The following is a 15,506-nucleotide window of genomic DNA, read 5'->3' on the forward strand; positions in this document are numbered from 1 at the left end:
GGTTGGGCACATCTCTGCCTGCTCCCTGTCCCCCTGCAGTTCTCAGTGCTGTGCTCACTGGGAAGCAGCCAGCAGCCACTGGTGGGCACACAGAGACAGTGCAGTTCTCATTCTGGCACAATGCACACAGCATGCAGAACTGTGACCAGTGACACCCCTGGGTGCAGGGAGGGGACAGGGGACATAGTCTCACCTGCAAGGCAGCCACTAGGGACCCTCTTAATCTTTGTGGGGCCAAACTGTGATTAAACCTCACAGCTCAGCACAGCTCCTGAGTTCCCAAATGCTGGGGATGGAGCCAGGGTGCCCCAGCCAAAGGGAGGACTGAGAGCTGATGGCAGGACAGGCTGGGACTGCCCCATGGCTACAGCAATGTTGACTGCTGGGAACAAACAATCACTCTTTATTCACAGCATTTCTCCCCAGACCCCCACCCCACTCCCAGCCCTCGTGGAACAGCTCCATACTTCACCCCACACCCAGCACACACTGACCATCACAGCCCAGCGTGCAGAAGGGACTCTCCCACATCCATCACAAAATCACAACCAGGAGAATCCCCAGTCCCTGGCAGGTGCCAGATTTCTCACACTGACAGGCTGCTGTCTCAGAAGGCACTTGGATCTTCTTTTTCCCCCTGTTGTGTCAGTTTATCCCCATCCCCTCAAGGCCTGCTTGTGCCAGCCCTGTTCCTACACCTCCCATGAGTTCATTTCAGCACAAGGATGCCAAGCTCAGGCACAGCAGTTACAGTATGGGCAAGAGGCAGCTCTGCTTCAGAAGGGATGGACAGATTCAAAGCACAGTTGGCACAGTGGCACCCAGGACAGTCACCTGCTCAGGACCAAGTGACCACAAACTGCTCCCACATCGGCAGCGACACGGAGACACGCAGCACCTGGGGAGGCAAAAGCAGAGTCAGCCCCATCCCATGGGCCCAGGGCTCCCCCAGGAGGAGCAGCACTCACCTGGGTGTCACTGCGGTATGAGAAGTCCTCCATGGGGATGCCATTGGCCAGGACTCGCTGTGGAGCACTGGGGACACCCAGCACAGTGACATTCTCCACCAGGATCCCATCCAGGTGGCCGCCTGCCCGCAAGATCTGACTGAGCACGGCGCCCTGTGAGGATAGGGAAGGTCAGCCTGTGTCCCTGGGCCCCCATTCCTCACCCCAGCCATCACTGCTGACACCGCATTGCGAGCAGCTCAAAGAGATGCAGTGATGGCAGGGCTCACCCTGGGCACTTTGGTATGATATGGGTGTCTCAGTGCATCCCTCCCCCGACCCCCAACCCCCTCCCATGCTCACGCGTGCAGCCAGGAAGAGGATCTCAGTGCAGTCCCCCTTCTCAAAGCTCTGCCAGCTCTCCCCATCGTCCCAGAACAGCTCTCCACGGGCAAAGCCATCCGGCGTCAGGGCCACCACCACCATCATCCCCTTCTTGCGGGACTCAGCCGTGTTCAGTCCAGGCTCCTGCAGATGCCGGGTCAGACCCAGACCCTGCCCCAACCCCACACACAGCTGTGGAGTGGCTGGGTCCCATTGTCACCAAGGTGTCACACGGAAAGAGCTCACCTGCAGGGGTAGGATGTGCCCTGCTCGGATGTGCACATTAATGGTGTCCAAGGGGGCTGCTAAGAGTATCCACTGCCCTTTGCTATGGATGGTTGAGTCCTAAATAAGAAAAAGAAGAAAGGATGCGCCCTAAGGATCAGCACAACCATGGGGAACCCAACAGAGCATCACAGCTCTCAGACTGCCACGAGGGATGGAAGTGTCACAGCCCTGGGGACAGCTCACCGGCCATATGTTGGGGTGAGATGGAGGAGGGCACACACCGTCCCACAGCCAGCACTTACCCCTGTGAAGCTGTACCACGTCCCAGCTGGGAAATAGCCACTGACTTTGGTCTGTCCCTGTTCCAGCACCGGTGTGATCAGCAGCCCTGCACCCCACAGCAGCTGACGGTCCACACTCCACGTGTTGGGATCTTTGGGGAACCTGGAGAAGAGTGATGGGGCAGCACCACAGCAGAGCCCATCCCGTACCCACCGCCCCACACCACAGCCTGGCACTCACTCAAGGAACAGTGGCCGTGCCACCGTGTCCCCAGCCACGTGTGCCCGGTGGAAGAGGGTGTAAAGGTAGGGCAGGAGGGAGTAGCGGAGGCGGAGGGCCTTCCTCATGGCATCCCGTGCAGCCAGACCAAAAGCGTAGGGCTCCTGTGGCTGTGAGAAGGGGGAGCTCAGGCAGTGCGGGGATGGCAGTGATGGATGGGGACACAGCCCTGGGCGCCGTGCTCACCCGGTTCCCGTGGTCATTGTGGTTCCTCATGAAGGGGTAGAAGGCGCCCAGCTGGGTCCAGCGCACGCACAGCTCCTCAGATGTGTCACCAGCAAAGCCACAGATGTCAGCTCCCACCAGAGGAACCCCGAGGAGGTTGAAGAGCAGCACCTCTGCGGGACGCACAGCGATGGTGCAGCAGCACAGGGATGGCTGCACAGCCCCAAAGGGGAGAAGGGGACGCAGCCCTGCAGCCCACCTGGCACGGAGCGGGCCAGCTGCTCCCAGCTGCTCTCCACATCCCCCGTCCAGTGCCCTGCATAATGGCCGTGTCCCGCAAACGTGGAGCGTGAGATGACGAAGGGCCGCGTGCCCCGTACCCTGAGCAGTGCACTGCAAGGACAGACCGGGGCTGAGCCCTGCAAGCAGCCCCCCCCTCCTGCTCCCTGCGGCCCCAGCAAATCCAAGCCCACACTTCCACCCCGATGGAACCAGTCCCCAGCTACCAGCCAGTGGGCCGATGCTTACTTGTGGGAGGCGATGGCCTCAGTCAGCCCGTACAGGCTGTGCAGGTTGTAGTGGGAGGAAAGGTACTGCTGGCTGGAGGCACAGATGGTGCCTGCCTGCAGACGGCCCCCAAACACACCTGCATAGAGAGGTGAGGGTGAGCTGGGGGCAGCCAGCAGAGCACTGCCCACAGCTGCACCCTCTGCACTGCTCACCTGGCACATACGGGGGCTTCTCCAAGCTGCTGTCCGGGCAGCCATCCTGGGAGCCCTCCACAAAGTTGGATGGCTCATTCATGTCCTGGGGAAGGCAAGGAGGAGCCCTCACTGCTGGGGGAGTTGGGGAGGAGGGAAGGTGGGGAAGGAGCTGGGGAGCTGCATTGGCCACTCACGATCCACATGCCGTCGAAGGGGACCTGCTCGTGGAAGTCCTTCACCATGTCGTGCCACCATTCGTGTGTCTCAGGGTTGGTGAAGTCTGGGAAAGCCGTGGGGCCTGGCCACACCTGCAGGACAGGCAGTGCCGGGCAGACCCCCACCCCCATCCCTGGCATCCCTTGGGGCCCTCTGGGTGCTCCCCTCCTTCTCACCACTCCCCACAGCCCCCACAGAGCCCCCACACCTTCCCGATGAGCGGCTGCCCCGTGGCGTTGCGGATGAACACTCCTCGCTTCAGTCCATCATCGTAGGGCCGGTAGGTGCCAGGCAGCCCCGAGCTGCTGATGCCAGGATCCTACAGGGCACAAAGCCAGGGTGTCACCAGCGAGGACAGGGAACGGCTCCCAGCCCCAGTCCTGTATGGGATGCTGCAAAACCCAGGAGAGCAGAGGGCGGGGATGTGGCTGTGGTGGTTAGAATCATAGAATCACAGAGTAATTAAGGTTGGAAAAGATCTCAAAGATCCCCAACCCCACTCAGCCCTGAGTCACTGCGTTCAATGGGCTGATGGCCAAGGGCTAATAAGAACCATCCAACCACATCTCGTGCTTTATCATAAAAGTACAAATAAACCCCAAACTGCCACTAAACCGCAGCTGTGTAGGACTCAACCAACGGGGCAACGTCCCTCACCACGATCATGACATAGTGCAGGCCACGCTGATGGAAGTCGTGCACCATGTCAGGGTAATCTCTGAAGGTTTCCTTGTTGTAGGTGAAATCCCTCTTGGCATCCATGTAGTCCAGGTCATTCCACTGCACATCCTGCAGGGCAGCGCTCAGCAAGGAGCTGCCCCACATGTTGCCCACAGCCTCCCCACACCACATTGCTACGTACCAGGGGGAAGAGCCCAGCTGACATGTTGGCTGCAGCCTGCCAGGTGATGGAGGTGGAGGAATAACCCCAGCGGCACAGGTGGAAGCCCAGGGCCCAGTATGGGGGCATGAAAGGGAACCCTGCGGGGTGGGAGGGTGGCTGCTAGCGGGGGTGGTGAGACGCTGTGAGCACCCAAACCCCATCTCCATGCTGTGCCATCCTACCAACCACATCCAGGTACTGCCGCACCACGCTCTGCGGATCAGGGCCCAGGAAGACATAGAAATCCAGGATGCCTCCCGTCGTGCGCCAGGTCAGGGCCGGGCTGGGCTGCAGGAGCACATCTGGGGGTGCAGGAAGCCATCAGCAGGGGGGGCTGATCCTGGTGCAGCCCTGTGCCCAGAGGCACTTACCCATGGCATTGCTGTTCAGCAGGAAGACACCGTGTGCAGAGCCACCATCCTCCAGCACCAGGTAGAAGGGGTGGGAGCCATAGAGGTTGACTTGGGGCTGGAGCAGAGCTCGGGTGAGACCCCAGCGCCCACCCACCCCTCACCAACCCCATCACCCCTCAGTCCTGTCTGTACCGCAGGTGCCATGTCCCGGTTCCAGAACGTGACTTTAGTCCAGGCCGTGTCGAGGATGAGAGGGGTCAGGCGCTCCCCCAGCCCAGAAATGAAACGGGAAGGCAGGGAGGTGGAGATCTGCAGGAACTGGTCCGCAAAGAACAGCGGAGCGACGCTGGTGTTGAGCCTGCGGGGAGGAGCGGGGAGTGCAGCCAAGGCACGGCACGGGGCAGGAGCCGAGTTCAGCGCTTACAGGACCTGCACTTACTTACAGGACCTGCACTTACAGGACCTGCCCGCCGGGCTGCCGGAACACGACGATGCCGAACGGATCCTGGCGGAGCTGCACCCCGTACAGCGTGTCGGCCGCGCGGGCGCTCACCCGCGGTGTGGCCATGGGCACCTCGTAGCGCTGCCGTGCCGGATCGCGAAGCTGCGGGGGAGAAGGGCTCAGCGGGGCCGGCGGAAGGGGGGGTGGGAAGCGGGGGAGCACCGGGCGCACCGTGAAGCGCAGGCGGCTCTCGGTCTCCAGCGCCACGTCCAGCCGCAGCGTGCCCACGTCCGCGGGCAGGAAGCTGGGCACCACGCGGCGGAGCCTGGCCGAGTAGCCGCCGGCCGTGGCCGTCACGTTGTCCGCCCGGTAGCTGCGGTAGCCGCGGGGAAAGAAGCACCAGGGAGGGCCGCCGTCGCCGCCTCCAGGGCCGGACGGAGCGTAGCAGCAGCCCCGCGCCTCGCAGTCCGCCCGCGCCAGCAGCCGCTCGGGGCCGCAGTCGAAGCGATCGTCCGGGGGCAGCGCGCAGGCGGAATCCGCGGAGCTGCCGGCGGAGGGCAGCGAGAGGAGCAGCAGCGCCAGCAGCAGCGCCATGGCTTCGGCCCCGCTCCTTCCGGGCTCCGCGCTCCCTTCCCGGTGTGCGCGGCGCCGCTTCCTGCCGCTCGCAGCTCCGCGCGGCTCCGCTCCGCAACCCCCCGGTCTGCGGGGTGATGGGGCTGAGCGCCGCCTGAAAGAGCGGAACGGATGAACCCGTGTCGGAAAATGAAAGACGCGAAACGGATGAAGCAAAATAAACAAAAGGCGCTTTGCAGTAACGCATCTTTCAGGAGCGTTTGCGTCTTGTTTTCTTTAAAACATTTCTTTATAAAACCTACCCACCTCTCACCCTTGTTTGCATTGCCCACTCCTGGGCTCACACCTATCAGGCTTCCTGCGAGCCCAGCTCGGATTCCAGGCACTCCCCGAGCCACTGCAGGGCCGGGCGGTGCTGCGGCTGCTCCTGCTGCACTCGGTGGACAACGGCACTGACGGCACGGAGCCTCTCCTGCAGTTTTTGCTGCTCGTTTCTGCAGGCCTGCTCGGAGCTGCACAGAGGTGTGTACTTCCCTTCCTTCAGCGCCTGCAGATGCTTCTGGCGCGTCTGATAGGCCACAATCTCCAAAAGGTTCTGAGAAAAGCAGTCGGAGAAAGAAAACAATGCAAACAACGTGATTCAAGGCACTGAAGTACTGTCAGCACCATACTTTGAAACAGAAGGGGTTCTTAAAGAGGAAAAAGCACCTTCCTATTGAGTGCTGGAGATGTACGGCGACATCACAGCATTCCATCAAGCACAGAAGTACCCATGCATACAAGGATATGCTTCCAGGTGAATGCTGCCTCACCAACAAGAGCATACCTGGAGCACCAGGCTCAGGACTGTCCCCAAGACAAGCTTAGTCAACTTAAAGTGCTGCAAAAATGAAGTGTGTCCAGCTCAAGATGGTGAGACAAGGAGGCAGGACCTGGCAGCACAAGGAGGTGGCAGGTTCCACTCACCCATCGCTTTTTGTACCGAAGACATTCTGTGTGTGAATCGAGGCCGTGGGACTCAGTCTGCAGCATGCACATTTCCTGTTGCTTTTCCATCAGGCTGGCGCTAAGGGATGCTTGGGTGCTCTCCAGCTCCAGGATAATTTTATTGCAGTCTTGAGCATTCTAGTAAATGGAAAAGAAGGAAATGGCAGACTCTGGATTCTGCTTCTTGAGTTCAGTTACCCTCCCAGCACCCTGCTTTGGGGCTGACAGAGTTTGTTTTCTTCACAGTAGACAGCACAGCTTTGGGTTTAGGATGAAAATAACATTGATTACACACTGATGTTTTGGTTACTGCTGTGCGGTGATGACACTGAGTGAAGGACATTTCTGTTTCTCACACTGTCCTGCCAGCAAGCCTGCTATCTATACAGGTTTTCAGCTATTTAAAACACAGTTCCCAAAGCCTGCCCCCTGTGCAGGGCCAGGCCTGAGTCTGTGTACTGCCATCCCATGCACCTGTGCTAAGCTCACATTGGTGCTAATTACAAGGCAAATGATGGCTATGTCAACTCGTGCAGCGCTGCTTTGCTTGCTCACCTTCTGGGTTTCAGCAATCTTCTTTCTCAGCTCCTCTTTCTTGCGGCAGAAGTCGCTCTTGGTGATACGTTTCTTATCTGTTTGGCTCTGACCTTCTCCACGAATTGCTATGGCCTCTCTACGAGAAACAGATGCCTCCATGTCACGAATCATCTTCTCCTGCTGCTTCATCAGCTGGCCGTAGCGGACCTGCCATTTGTCAAAACATAAAGTAGACCGAAAATAACAAATGGTTACAAATGGCACCTAATTGAAGTCTTCTGCCTGGCACATCCCGTCAACATAAATCAGATCTACGTGACACGTGAGCCTTTGCAAGCCAAATTGTGTTCTAAATCGAACCTATTTTGCCTTGTATAGTTCTGGAAGGCAAAGGACTGCCTTAGTTACCAGCTCTGTATCAACATGTCTAAAGTCATCTTCAGAATGCTTCACTGAAAATCATTAGCAATAGCAGAAGAGCAGAAATATCCTGGGAATGAAAGGAAGAGCTGCTTCAGCAGAAGACCTCTGGAACCAGTGATTAAGATGAGGCACTGTTAGTAATCAATATATCTTTGCTTGTTGGAGTCACAAAATAAAGAGATATGTTTCATTAATGAAAAAGAAAACAGCTATTTCTAAGTCCTGCTGCAGCACACAGTGGCTCACCTGCATTCTGTGAATCTCTGCTCTCATGGCTCGGATTTCTCCTTCTCCCCTCTCAGAATCCACTGCTGAGCGCATCTCTTTTGTCAGCTGGATCTTTTTCTCCCACAGCATGATTTGATGCCTTCAGTGACAAAAAGGGAAAGGAGGGCCTTGGTAAACAACAGAGAGAATGCTGTCTTTGTGTAGCAGTGGCAGCACGCTGCTGAGGCTGATTCTGAACACAGAACAACCTACAAGTTTGCACACAGGACATGGAAAGTGGCTGCAACAGCACAGCGTGAAGTCAGACAGGAAGCTCCACAATTTATAAGCTTTCACCATGACTGAAAACAAGCAGGCCCAGACTGACAGGACTGATGGAGCACAATTAATTGCCCAGGACAGCACACTGGCTTTGGGTTAATAACAGATCGTTGTGACATCCAGAACAAGTATAATGGAATCATTAAAACCATTATCATCTCAACTCTTGCTGGTCCCAGGGACAGCTAAGGCACCTTTCAGTTTCTCCATTCCAAAAATTCATTAAACTCCTTTCATCTTCTCCCAGAAGGACAGAGGCACAATTACAGGTGCTGGTTGAGTTTGGTGACTGGAGAAAAAAGGCAACGTGGGCCATTATACAGTAGTTTTAAGACTGTGGCATTAAGCAAGAAACACTCTGGTACCTACTCTGCTTCTACCAGGCTGTTTAAGAGTCTTTCCTTCTCCTCAATCAATTGGCTGTGCTTCTCCTGCATCTCAATTGATTCCTTTTCTGCTGCCTGGATTTGGGAAGTGTAAAACGATACAAATTTGTCAGATTGAGAAAGATTCACAGCATCACTCTTTATCTCTGATCTGCGTATCCCTTTTGGTTGTCAGTTTCTTATACTCCACGAGTGGCATACCAGGCCAGTTTCTACTGTGAGATAAAGTCACCATCCTTAAACAACAAAGAAACTGATGCTCCTGTGCATAACTATGTAATTTCCACTTAGCCATACTGTTCTGTAGCACAAAGCTATTTCCTTCTGGGCCATCTGCTGTACAGATCTCTCTAAAGCCCAGTCTGACCACATCACCAGAGCTTCTGTACCTTCAGGGAGCGTACGAACTCGTTCTCTGTGATAATGTTGCCACACTGCAGCTCTGTGAAGCTGTTATTGTTCTTGTTGATCAACACATTCAGCTTTATCAAGTCATTGGATACGCTCTTCATGTGGCGTTCGAGGTCTTTCTGCTCTTTAATTTCCTGTTGGATATCATCTAAAGGTGAACGGAAAAAGAAATGGAAAATTCCCCGTGAGCACCGTGTCGAGTACAACCAAGTCAAACCAATTTGCTGTTAGAGCAAACAGCCCTGCATGCGGATCCACCCGAGTGCCACACACCCAGCCCCAAACTCAGATAAAGCTTTCGATAGAGACTGCTGCTGCAGCAAAAAAAGCTGGTTTAGGCCAAGGAAACTGCTGTCACCGGTGGGAACGTTTGGCTGCAAGCTTTGGATAAAGGTATGGAATTCATGACGTGGCCACTTTGGGTTGAACTGGTTCAGTTCAGGCAGCAGATCGATCATGATAGGAAATATAACAAACAAAACAGCAAGAGGTGCTTGGCTCTTAGCCCCACAGTGTAGTATTGGGCCACATGTTATTGCTTGCACACATATGTGAGCACTGAGGGCATTCTTTAGTGAAGGACTAACACAGTGCCTTTAAGCCTTTTCTCCCTTTCTTACCTCCACTCGTGGCCTAATGTTTCAGGAAAGAGTTGGGGAATTACTTACTTTCAGTGCGCAGTTTTTTCTGCTGCATTATTGTGATCTGTTTCTTTAACATGTCCAAGGAGGTGAGCTGGTCCTCCTGCTCATGGGTTAACTTGAGCAGCTCTCTCTGCAGATTGAGCCACTGCTTCTGCAGCGTCATCACCTCGGAATTACATTCTTCTATCTCCTTGGTCAGCTTGTTGATCTCAATTTCCAATGGTCCCAGTTCTTGCCCCTGTACAAGTGCAAGGTTTGGGATCAATTAGATGGAAGGTTCTGGAGAACTTGTTTCTAGCACCATTGCTGAAGGCAGTTCAGCTGCTGCAAAGCCTAACTCCCTGCTTCTGTGTCCCATGAGTTGAATGGCACTAATAGGAAGGTATGACCTCATGGGAATAAATGCAACAGAAACCTGCAAGGTCCTCAGGTTCAGTAGTGAGAGGGCCACCTAAGTGCTAACAACAGGCACAGCTGGACATTCAGAGTACACAAAGCCTATGCCACGGTACTAATTCTCACATTGGCATCCATAATGACCTGTCAGGAACAGATCCAGGTATCATCCATTCAAGGCCAACTCTCAGTTATTACCTTCTTTACTCTCAAAGCATTGATGTCACTCAACATTTTCTTCAGGCACAGACAACTCTGTGCAGAACTCTGCACTAGGCACAACCTCCTTGCACAACAATCCCCTACTTTCAGTTCCTCTCTGCATGCATTAAGCACTAATTGACAAATAGAAGCAGTCACATTAACTAGTGCTGTCTTTGAATTACCATACTGATGCCTGGAAGTTTTAACTATGCAACGCTCACACAGTTACATTTATCAAGGACATCTGTGGCCAACACAAAGAATAAGATCAAATTGGGATCAAAATGCAAACATACGTACCCCTTGCTGAGAAAGAAGCACCTCCAGCTTCTGGTTATACTGCCTGATGACCCTTTGCTTGTTCTCAATCAGGAGGTTGGCCTTTGAGATCTCACTTTCACTATGACTGATTAGATCATGGATGTTCTTTATTTCCTTGTCCAGTTCACACAGTGTTTTTTGAAGGACCGTCAGCCTGCAGTTAGTCTGAGTTGTGTTCAGAATAACCTGGCTCATATCATTTTCAACCTTGGAAAAATGCAGCTCCTAGTAGTAGACAGAAGACAAGTTAGTATTACCAGCAGCAATTCACTGATTTATAATGCCCATTTAGCAAAGAACAGGAATCAGAAATAGATTCTGTACCCAGGTCTGTGCTACAAGCTGTAAGCAAGTAACATACCATGACTGTACCTTTGTTTACCCAACCATTAACAGGAGATATCAATATTTACCTCTGCCATAAGGTTGTTGAAAAACATTAAGGAGTGTAAACATCCACAAACCCCAAAGTAACCATGTTGATTGCTTCTGCAACTGTATTTCCAGCCCAGATGTCCCAAGATCCTTGGCTAACAATAGTAGGACATATTGTATCTTCCCCAAAACAACAACTACAGTAACCAGAGAGTGGCTATGTCTATTGTTTGGTTGAGTTATGAATTCAGCTCTCAAGAACATGCCTGCTACTTTTGTCTGTCCTGCACCACACAGAGTTACAGTTCGGTCTTTTGCAAGCCCACCGTCTCTGCATTTCCCTGAGCAACACAGACACTAATAGGAGTTCATGCAGAATATCCAGAATGCCCAGACTTCTTCCAAGATCTAAGAACATGTAACGCTTGATAGTAAATACTCAAGGATTCATCATACTGCCTCATTTTTTTTTAAGTAAAGGTTATGTGTCAGTCCTTTTTTGCCAACTCTTTTGTGTTCACCCGTATCATGCAAGAAGACCATTGGATGAGCAAAACTGGGGTCAAAAACTCAACAAGGATTCAGTTGTGGAGCTGAAGAAGCAAAGATACTGACAAAACACACTTGCAAGACATTGCTCTAGGCTGTGATTGTGGCCTGTTTCACTCACAGACGGAAAACATACTATACCAGATCTGTTTTTCTCTGATGCAGTTTTGCAACCAGCTGTGAGAAGCGCTTTTCTGCTTTGTTGGACATCATCTGGTCCTGCAGCTTCGCCATGATCTCACTCTCCATCTGCACTTTGGCTTCAGTTCCTTTCTGTATATCCTTACTGATGGATAACAACTCATTTAGACGAGCAGCTTGATCCTAAAAGGTAGGGAAGACCCAAAGAGGGTCACTACAACTGTCTGGGGAAAGGAGATTAAATCTTTACGTGCAATTCAAAAGCATTCTTCTTCCCAGTGACTCCTCTCACCATCTTGATCCTGCTGATAGCCTGCTGTGTCTCCTCCAGAATGTGAGCATAGGTACCAGCTTCAAGCTTCAAGGCCTCCTGCTTTGAAAGGCACTGGGCAATCAGTTTCTCTGTCGTTTTGGCATCGTTTTGTGAACGGTTCAGTATAGTGACAAGCGTCTCATTCTTCTCCTCCTCCTTCCTGATTGACTTTCTATAGCCATGGATGTTTGTTTCTATGGACTTGAGGTTATGTCTGTACTTGCTGAGAAGCAAAGAAGATGAAAAACCTCACATGGGTTGACTTGTGCTGAACAATCATCTAAAACTGTTCTTTCAAACACACTACTGCAGCAACAAACAACCATTTTTATAAGGAATCTCTCTCCTTTCCAAATTATTTCAGGCCTTTCCAGGGGCATTTCTCAGATGCCATACCTCAGCAGCTCCTGTGCAGCAATATATGCCTCATCTCTTTGCTTCATTCCAGCCAAGCTGTTAGTCCAGTGGTTCATCAAGCGCTTCTTCTCCATGTTAATAGCCTGCACCTCCATACAGGCCTAAAGAAGAGAGAACATGTAGACAGGCTGAACCTATACTGGGTTGAGAAACCAAATATACTTTGCAACATAGGACCTTTTTCTTTATATAATATGCCAGGCAGAAACAGCTTCAATTAAAGTGTCTGATTTATCATCACATCAGAGCACAGAAAAGTTACAGCTCTTCAAGAAAAAGTGCTGAGGAAGTGGGCTAAGAAGTGACTTACAGACAGTTCTTAAGGACAGAGGCAAGAAATATCTTCATGTCAGCAAACAGAACCAAACAATAAAACTGTGGCCCATATTGTACCTATCACATGAGCATGAGTCTAAGGGGTCAGTCACTCCAGATGGAAATATTAACCAGAAGAAAAAAAAACACTTCTTACCTCATTCACTGCTTGTCGAGTTACTTTGGTGTCCTCTGCCTGGGCCACAAACTGAGCTTCAAACAGAGCAATCTGTTCTTGTAGTTCATAGGCTTTTCTTGTTAAGCGTTCCACTAGGAGATCCTAAAGAATCAGAATCAGTTCAGGATGAGTAATACAATCTCAGTCTTCATCAACCACATATTCAACAAGAACAAGATAGCCTGGTATCAGCATTGAACGGCCAAATGGATTAGGTTTGATTCTTCCTGAAGCTCTCTGTTCAGGTTTGAATGGCTGCCATGAGCACAGAAGAGAACTTTCCAAAGAAAGAGTCCTTTTTTGCTGATTTTCTTATCTTCTGTTTATTATTCACATTATCAAATCAATACTTTGGATCTTGAATTAGCATTTCTTCCTGACAGTTTAGATTATATATATTATGACACCTCTCCATTAGCCAGGAATCTTAATAACTAATGATGTAAAATGCTTTGTTAGAAAACATTTAAATCCACTCCAACTGGTTGTGACATCCCTGCATTGAAAATCGTGTGCGTGTCCTGCTGCAAGCAGAAGGCAGCAGAGGGAGCTCCAGCACACCAACAGGCTTATTTACCTGTGAACCTCACTGTGACTCAGAATAATCCTTAATTCTCGAACAATTATACTTCTTCACTACCTTTCTGTCCCCATCCCCCTTTGCTTGCTTGAAGAGTGATTTACTATCATAAGAATATGATACCTGTTTTTTCTTTTCCACCTCAGCCTGGACCTTCTCTGCTTCAGCCTTCTTTGTCGACTGCTTCATCATCATGATATTATGATGCATCTCCTCATCCATATTCTGCATGTGCAAGAGACGTGAGGCCAAGTTTTCCGCTTGGGCCTGCATCGCAGAAACTGAGGAGGCGGGAGAAAGAATCTTTTCTGAGAACTATGTTTGAAAGACACACTTCAAGCACAAATAAAATGGAAAGACTAGAAGAGGCTGCCACACAGATGTGCCTAAGAAATAGGAGCAGCTGTGAAACTCCCCAGTGTTCCCACATCGTTCCATGTGAATTTTACTGCATTCTAAAATCCAGTGCTTGACTTGCATTCAAAGTCATTTGAATTAGGGAAATATCACAAGGGCTGCCTCAGTCACCTTTCCTGCGCTCGTCATCTGTATTCTGAGACACATTCTGGTAAGTCAGCCTGAGGTTCCCCAGTTCCTCTTCCAGCTGCCGACGTGCTGTGGCTGCCTGAGAACAACGCTCGTGGCTCTTCTCCAGCTCCAGCTGCAGATGGGCCAGCTGCTGCTGCACACCATAAAGAATCACCCCAAGCTCTTCTCTCTGTTCTTTGCTCTTCTTTGTTGCTGTCCTCTGCAAATACAAGAGGAAATCGGTTCCCTGACTTCAGCTTGCACAGGGACGGGACACTGTGGGAAGGCAATAAAATACTCTTATCTACCAGTTCTCGAAGATCTAGGTCCACTTTTTCCATCTGCTTAGTAAGGTAATTCTTGAGGGCAGTCTGGAATCTTCTCATTAGAGGCTATAAAAAAGCATGATGGTGATGATATTAACACACTTGTATAAATAAATGATGAAGGAACCTTCATACTACTGCCACTACTGAATAAAACCTCATATTCTCTACCATGGAGGCTTGGATTCCTGTTTAGTTACGCTCACTGTAGCAAGTTATACAGTGGGAATTTATTGACAACAGAAAACAATGACTAAGAATATCTGAAAGTCAGAAACATCAGGAGAGCCACATCTGAGAGTCTACCTACTCCCTTTTGTATCAAGTACTTGTCTCTAGATACTACTAAATAGTATCCAGTATGCCCACAGCTTTGCTCAGGTTTGAACCTGAGTTTAATAGTGAGAACAGACATTCAGGAGTCAGTACTTTAGCAGAATCTACTCTTAAACATCCAGTTTTAGCACGCAGTTAAACCACTGCTTAGAATTTGCCTCACTCATTCTATACAGCTGCAAATACAACCAATAGCAAAAAGCAAGATTTGGAGATTTCTCACGTGTTCTGGATCCAAGACAACAAGCTGCGCTTCTTCTGCTGCTTCATTACTTCTTCCACTCGTTTCATTTTGCTCAGCTGCAAGCTGCTGGCGTTCCTGGTCCCATTTTTGGCCACCATGCTCACTAGTAAGCTGACTAAACTGCTCCAAGGCAGATTCTGAACAGAAAAAGAAAGAATAAAATGAAACAAAATAAACAACACTTACATTTCATAGTATCATGTCTAAAGTTGGATTCACAGTCACCAGAAAGGGAGAAAGCTGGACGTTTTTTGTTTCTTAGATGGCATCCCCTATGTAGTGTCAATAAGGGATGGGATGATACCTGGCTCCGTGGAGCTGCTCTGCTCCCCTGCAGATGCAGGTGCCTGCGTAGGAGTTCCTGCAGCCATGAGGGCAGGGTTCTCACTCTCTGTTCCTGGCTGCTCCATCTCTGTCAGTTCAGCAGGGCTGCCATCAAAAGCCATTTTGTCTGCGAAAGCCTCAGGGGATTCCTCCTAGGATATGAAATTCACCGACTGAATCGGCTTTGCAAGCTGCCTGCCCCTAAAAACCTGCTTCTTTTTGGCACGGTGAGATACGGATAATACAAAGAATAAGCAAGAGAATCCCGGTCTAACATCAGCTCACAAATGTACTGCATTGATTCTGATCAAAGAAACTTTGCAAAGACACAGCACTGCAAAGGAACGGCTCCCATTTCATGAGAGCCTGGGTTGGAAAGATCAAGCTCCGACCCTCCTGCCACAGACAGGGCCGCTAAGCTCTTTATCTTTATTATTACGTTCTGATTTGCCCACAACAGACGAGATGGCACCGCAGAGCAGCGGGGCCGGCCCACAACCCTCACTCACCCACCGCCGCCATCTTGCCGTTGCCAGGCGACGCGTCAACAGTCGATCACGTGACGG

At 51.1% G+C, this 15,506-nt stretch overlaps 2 protein-coding genes across 2 annotated transcripts; both read right to left on the reverse strand.

Moving 5' to 3' along the window:
- Nucleotides 1-381: 381 nt before the first annotated feature.
- GAA (alpha glucosidase) lies at nucleotides 382-5,689 on the reverse strand. Its single transcript, XM_072351692.1, has 19 exons — nucleotides 5,115-5,689; nucleotides 4,900-5,045; nucleotides 4,634-4,799; nucleotides 4,460-4,556; nucleotides 4,271-4,390; nucleotides 4,068-4,186; nucleotides 3,863-3,994; nucleotides 3,414-3,524; nucleotides 3,184-3,297; nucleotides 3,008-3,092; nucleotides 2,814-2,931; nucleotides 2,545-2,678; nucleotides 2,307-2,458; nucleotides 2,082-2,230; nucleotides 1,862-2,003; nucleotides 1,578-1,676; nucleotides 1,311-1,475; nucleotides 969-1,121; nucleotides 382-898 (listed from the first exon to the last, which is right to left on the reverse strand). The coding sequence occupies exons 1-19, from the start codon at nucleotides 5,475-5,477 to the stop codon at nucleotides 839-841; spliced, it is 2,625 nt and encodes an 874-aa protein (XP_072207793.1). The 5' UTR covers nucleotides 5,478-5,689; the 3' UTR covers nucleotides 382-838.
- Nucleotides 5,678-15,495, reverse strand: CCDC40 (coiled-coil domain 40 molecular ruler complex subunit). Its single transcript, XM_072351685.1, has 18 exons — nucleotides 15,450-15,495; nucleotides 14,921-15,092; nucleotides 14,596-14,753; nucleotides 14,019-14,102; nucleotides 13,711-13,930; nucleotides 13,306-13,463; nucleotides 12,582-12,704; nucleotides 12,089-12,210; nucleotides 11,672-11,915; nucleotides 11,380-11,562; nucleotides 10,294-10,539; nucleotides 9,418-9,631; nucleotides 8,728-8,897; nucleotides 8,322-8,413; nucleotides 7,650-7,770; nucleotides 6,999-7,187; nucleotides 6,423-6,581; nucleotides 5,678-6,051 (listed from the first exon to the last, which is right to left on the reverse strand). The coding sequence occupies exons 2-18, from the start codon at nucleotides 15,060-15,062 to the stop codon at nucleotides 5,806-5,808; spliced, it is 2,871 nt and encodes a 956-aa protein (XP_072207786.1). The 5' UTR covers nucleotides 15,063-15,092; nucleotides 15,450-15,495; the 3' UTR covers nucleotides 5,678-5,805.
- Nucleotides 15,496-15,506: the final 11 nt, after the last annotated feature.

Source organism: Excalfactoria chinensis, chromosome 17 (genome assembly GCF_039878825.1).
Source record: "Excalfactoria chinensis isolate bCotChi1 chromosome 17, bCotChi1.hap2, whole genome shotgun sequence".
NCBI classification, from domain to species: Eukaryota; Metazoa; Chordata; class Aves; order Galliformes; family Phasianidae; genus Excalfactoria; species Excalfactoria chinensis.

What these genes read in the sequence shown, in the direction of transcription:
- GAA (XM_072351692.1), bottom strand. Translation starts at nt 5,477, where the DNA reads ATGGCGCTGCTGCTGGCGCTGCTGCTCCTCTCGCTGCCCTCCGCCGGC. An exon ending in ACAATGACCACGGGAACCGG is followed by an intron (nt 2,231 to 2,306) that starts GTGAGCACGGCG and finishes CCCTTCTCACAG; the next exon opens with CCACAGGAGCCCTACGCTTT. An exon ending in TCCTCTTCCTGGCTGCACGC is followed by an intron (nt 1,122 to 1,310) that starts GTGAGCATGGGA and finishes CTATCCTCACAG; the next exon opens with GGCGCCGTGCTCAGTCAGAT.
- CCDC40 (XM_072351685.1), bottom strand. Translation starts at nt 15,062, where the DNA reads ATGGCTTTTGATGGCAGCCCTGCTGAACTGACAGAGATGGAGCAGCCA. An exon ending in AGGTGGAAAAGAAAAAACAG is followed by an intron (nt 12,705 to 13,305) that starts GTATCATATTCT and finishes CTGATTCTTTAG; the next exon opens with GATCTCCTAGTGGAACGCTT. An exon ending in CAGAGATTCACAGAATGCAG is followed by an intron (nt 7,188 to 7,649) that starts GTGAGCCACTGT and finishes GACAAATGGCAG; the next exon opens with GTCCGCTACGGCCAGCTGAT.